At 55.5% G+C, this 3199-nt stretch overlaps 1 protein-coding gene across 1 annotated transcript in view; it reads left to right on the forward strand.

Annotated features, from left to right (window-relative positions):
- The first annotated feature begins 44 nt into the window (after window positions 1-44).
- The window catches only part of LOC109925179 (SMG5 nonsense mediated mRNA decay factor), a 5402-nt gene continuing 2247 nt past the window's right edge, over window positions 45-3199 (forward strand). Inside the window, exons 1-3 of the mRNA XM_048620418.1 lie at window positions 45-155; window positions 1304-1479; window positions 2785-2943. Coding sequence (XP_048476375.1) covers window positions 122-155; window positions 1304-1479; window positions 2785-2943 — 369 coding nt within the window. The 5' untranslated portion in view covers window positions 45-121. The remainder of the gene's footprint in view (window positions 156-1303; window positions 1480-2784; window positions 2944-3199) is intronic.

Here is a 3199-nt window from a genome sequence, read left to right on the forward strand (position 1 = left end):
TCTGCGTTATCCGTTGTTTCCCCGAGTCGGTTCAGTCGCGGTCTCTAACCACCCCCCCACCCCCTCCGGTCTCTCGCAGAGCTCCCAGAGTCTGTGGAATCGCCTGTCTGTGCTGTTGAACATGTTGCCGGAAGGAAGCAAGATGAGGGAGCCAGGTATGCATACACTGGAGGAGGGCGGCTTTAGGTGTCGGGAGGGGAGTGTTGACTGGGGCGGAATGGCGTAGGGTCGTGACTCACGATGGCGGACTCTTGGAGCTCGCCTTTCGTTGGACTGTCCTGTCCTGGGTCACGCTTATTGCCAGTCTCGAATTAACCCCCCGGGTTGTCTTGGAGGGCAGTTAAGAGCCAATCCTGTGTTGGGGGTTGGGGTTGGGGGTGGGGGTGGGGGGGCTAGTGCGCGGGTGCCTGGAGTCACCTGTAGGCCCAGGCCGGGTAAGGGCGACAGATTTTCTTCCCTCACTCAGTGGGACCGCCCTGCGCCGATGGTTCGATATCTGGCGGTGGTGGTTGTCACAGCTGCCGTCGCCGAGGCTAGCTTGCAACCCGTGATTTTATTCGTAAACCCTGGCTGGGGCCCTGGTGAGATTTGAGCCCACGTCCTGAAGAAAGGGCCTGGAGGCCGGTGCGTTGCCCGCCGTACAGCATCTGTAGTTTGCATCAATCGGTAAAATGTTGGAGCTGGATAAGCACAGCAGGTCAGACAGCATCCGAGGAGAAGCGAGGTCGTTTGCCTCAGGTTTTGAGATTTCTGTCGTCCGATTCCTCCGTCACCATCCCCACTCAATCTCTCTTTTCTGCCTTACTGTGCCCAACCCTTTAAAATTCTGAAAGGGGCTCATTTGGATAGAAGTGGAGAAGGGTCCTGTTCTCTGGGGAAGGGAACTCGAACTAGGGGGCTAATCTTATTAGGCGGCCTCTGAAATATTCCAGTGGGGTATCTTCACCCACAGAACTTGGGGAGAATGGGGGGACTCGCTCCCGCGGGGAGTGGGGGGGGAGAGGATGGGGGGCTCGCTCCCGCGGGGAGTGGTGGGGGGGGGAGACAGAGAGAGAATGGGGGACTCGCTCCCACAGGGAATGGGGTGGGGGAGAGAATGGGGTCTCGCTCCCGTGGGGTCTTGCTCACACAGAGTGTCAGACAGATGCACACCTCAGGCAGGAACACGTGAGGGTGCCCGCGAGATGCCTTGAGCCGTTTCGCACCAGTTGCTATGCTGTTTTGTAAATGTCACGCCTCTCTCTCTCTCTCTCTCCCTGTGTTTGTTTCCTTGCCCTGTCCCTCTGACACGGTCCCACCCGAGGCCTGACCTTCCGCGAGGGCATCGTTCGACTGCTGAACCACTGCGAGGAGCCTGACCTGGTCCAGGCCGTGCTGCTGCCCGAAGACATGGCACTCCGCTACCTTCCCGTGCTGCGCACTGCCCATCGCAAGCTGAAGGCTGAGCAGATCAGCCTGACGGAGAGCACGCTGGAGGAGGTGAGGGGGCTCGGAGGGGCAGCGCCCGGGGAAAACACGAGCTGTTAACCGACGCAGCGGCTGCAGGCCGTAAAGCGTTATCCGTGAATAACGAGCCAGAGGGCTGGCGTAGATGAGCTGTGAATGGCGGAGGCAGGATGTCTGCTCTCAGTGAAATGTAGAAAATAGGTGCAGGAGCAGGCCATTCAGCCCACACTGCTATTGATATGATGGTGCTGCAACTTCAGTCTCCTGCTCCCGCTTTCTCTCCCCATACCCGTCGATCCCTTTAGCCTCAGGGGCCGCGTCCAATTCCCTCATGAATACGTCTAACGATCTGGCCCCAACAGCTTCCTGCGGGAGAGAATGCCACAGGTTCACAACTCTCTTGAGTGAAGAAAATCTTCCTCAGCTCAGTCCTGAGTGGCTTACCCCTGATTCTTAGACCGTGACCCCCTCGTTCTGGGCTTCCCCAACATCAGGACTTGTCCAGTCCCATCAGGATTTTGTGTTTCGATGAAATTTTCTCAGTCTTCGTTCTCTCTCTCTTCACCACCCCCACCCCTCGTCGCAGTTGTTAGTTCTTCTATAGCACAATAGTTGCGTTCTTGTGTGATCTTGTGCTATCGAAAAACTGCCCTAGAAAATTGCCTTATAGGGAAATGGCTATATTGTACTGTAGAAAAATCGCATTATCCAAGCAGCGTCCACTATTCATCCATCGCGTTACAGCCAATTTGTGATAATGGAACACATGTTAGAGCAGAAATAGCTTTACAGGGGGATTGATGAGACCACACTCAGCCTACCGTGCACTGTGCACGTCTCCCTGACTGAATTTACAAACACTTATTCATGGGATGAAGGGAGAAAGCGGTTGGGCCCGTACCGGTGGGAGTTTAGAGGTGTGAGAGGGGGTGTGAGTTGGTCCTGAGAGGAGATTTCGACAGGGTGGCTGCTGAGGGGGTAGTGGGGGCACGCAGTCTGAGAATGAGGAAGTTGGAGATTCTTCTGTCCGAGGGTCTGGAGTCTGGGATTCTCTCCCTCCCAGAGCGCGGCGGCTGTTCAGATCGCTGAATATATTGAAGGTTGATTTTTGGAATGGAGTTATTCGCCACAATCTGACGGGCTGTAACCTGAGTGCTGGAGAAGGCTTGAGGGGCCCTGCTCTTGTTTATGATGTTTGGATGTTACCCTGATTGACCTTTTTGTAAAGATGTGCTCTCTCTTTTTCTCTCTCTCTCTTTCTCTTTCTCTCTTTCTCTCTCTCTCTTTCTCTTTCTCTCTCTCTTTCTCTCTCTCTTTTCCCCCCCACCTTTGTTGCAGTCGGTGGTTCGTGTTTGCTGTATCCGCAGTTTTGGTCACTTCCTGGCACGGTTGCAGAAGAACGTGTTGCAGTACAATGCCGAGCTGGGAATCTTTATCAGTATTAGCCAGTTGGAGGAGGAGACCCTGATGGAAAAGGCGCAGGCACAGTTCCGCATGGTGAGAGACCATTAGTCTGACGCTGCTGACTGTTGGTACAAACTCCAGCCCTCTGCCGACTCCGTGCTTTCTCGCTCTACCCTCCTGCTTACCTTCACTTGAAATCTCTCTTTACGTTCCCGCAACCAACTCTCTGTATCCCGCTGCGTGCCCTCACTCTCTGCCTCCCTCTGTGTGTCCTCACCCGCTCCTCGCTCTCCCTGCCCTGCTCCCTCCCTCGCTCTCGCCGCCCCGCTCACTGTCCGTCCCTCCCTCG

Source organism: Rhincodon typus, chromosome 46 (genome assembly GCF_021869965.1).
Source record: "Rhincodon typus isolate 14 chromosome 46, sRhiTyp1.1, whole genome shotgun sequence".
Lineage (NCBI taxonomy): Eukaryota > Metazoa > Chordata > Chondrichthyes > Orectolobiformes > Rhincodontidae > Rhincodon > Rhincodon typus.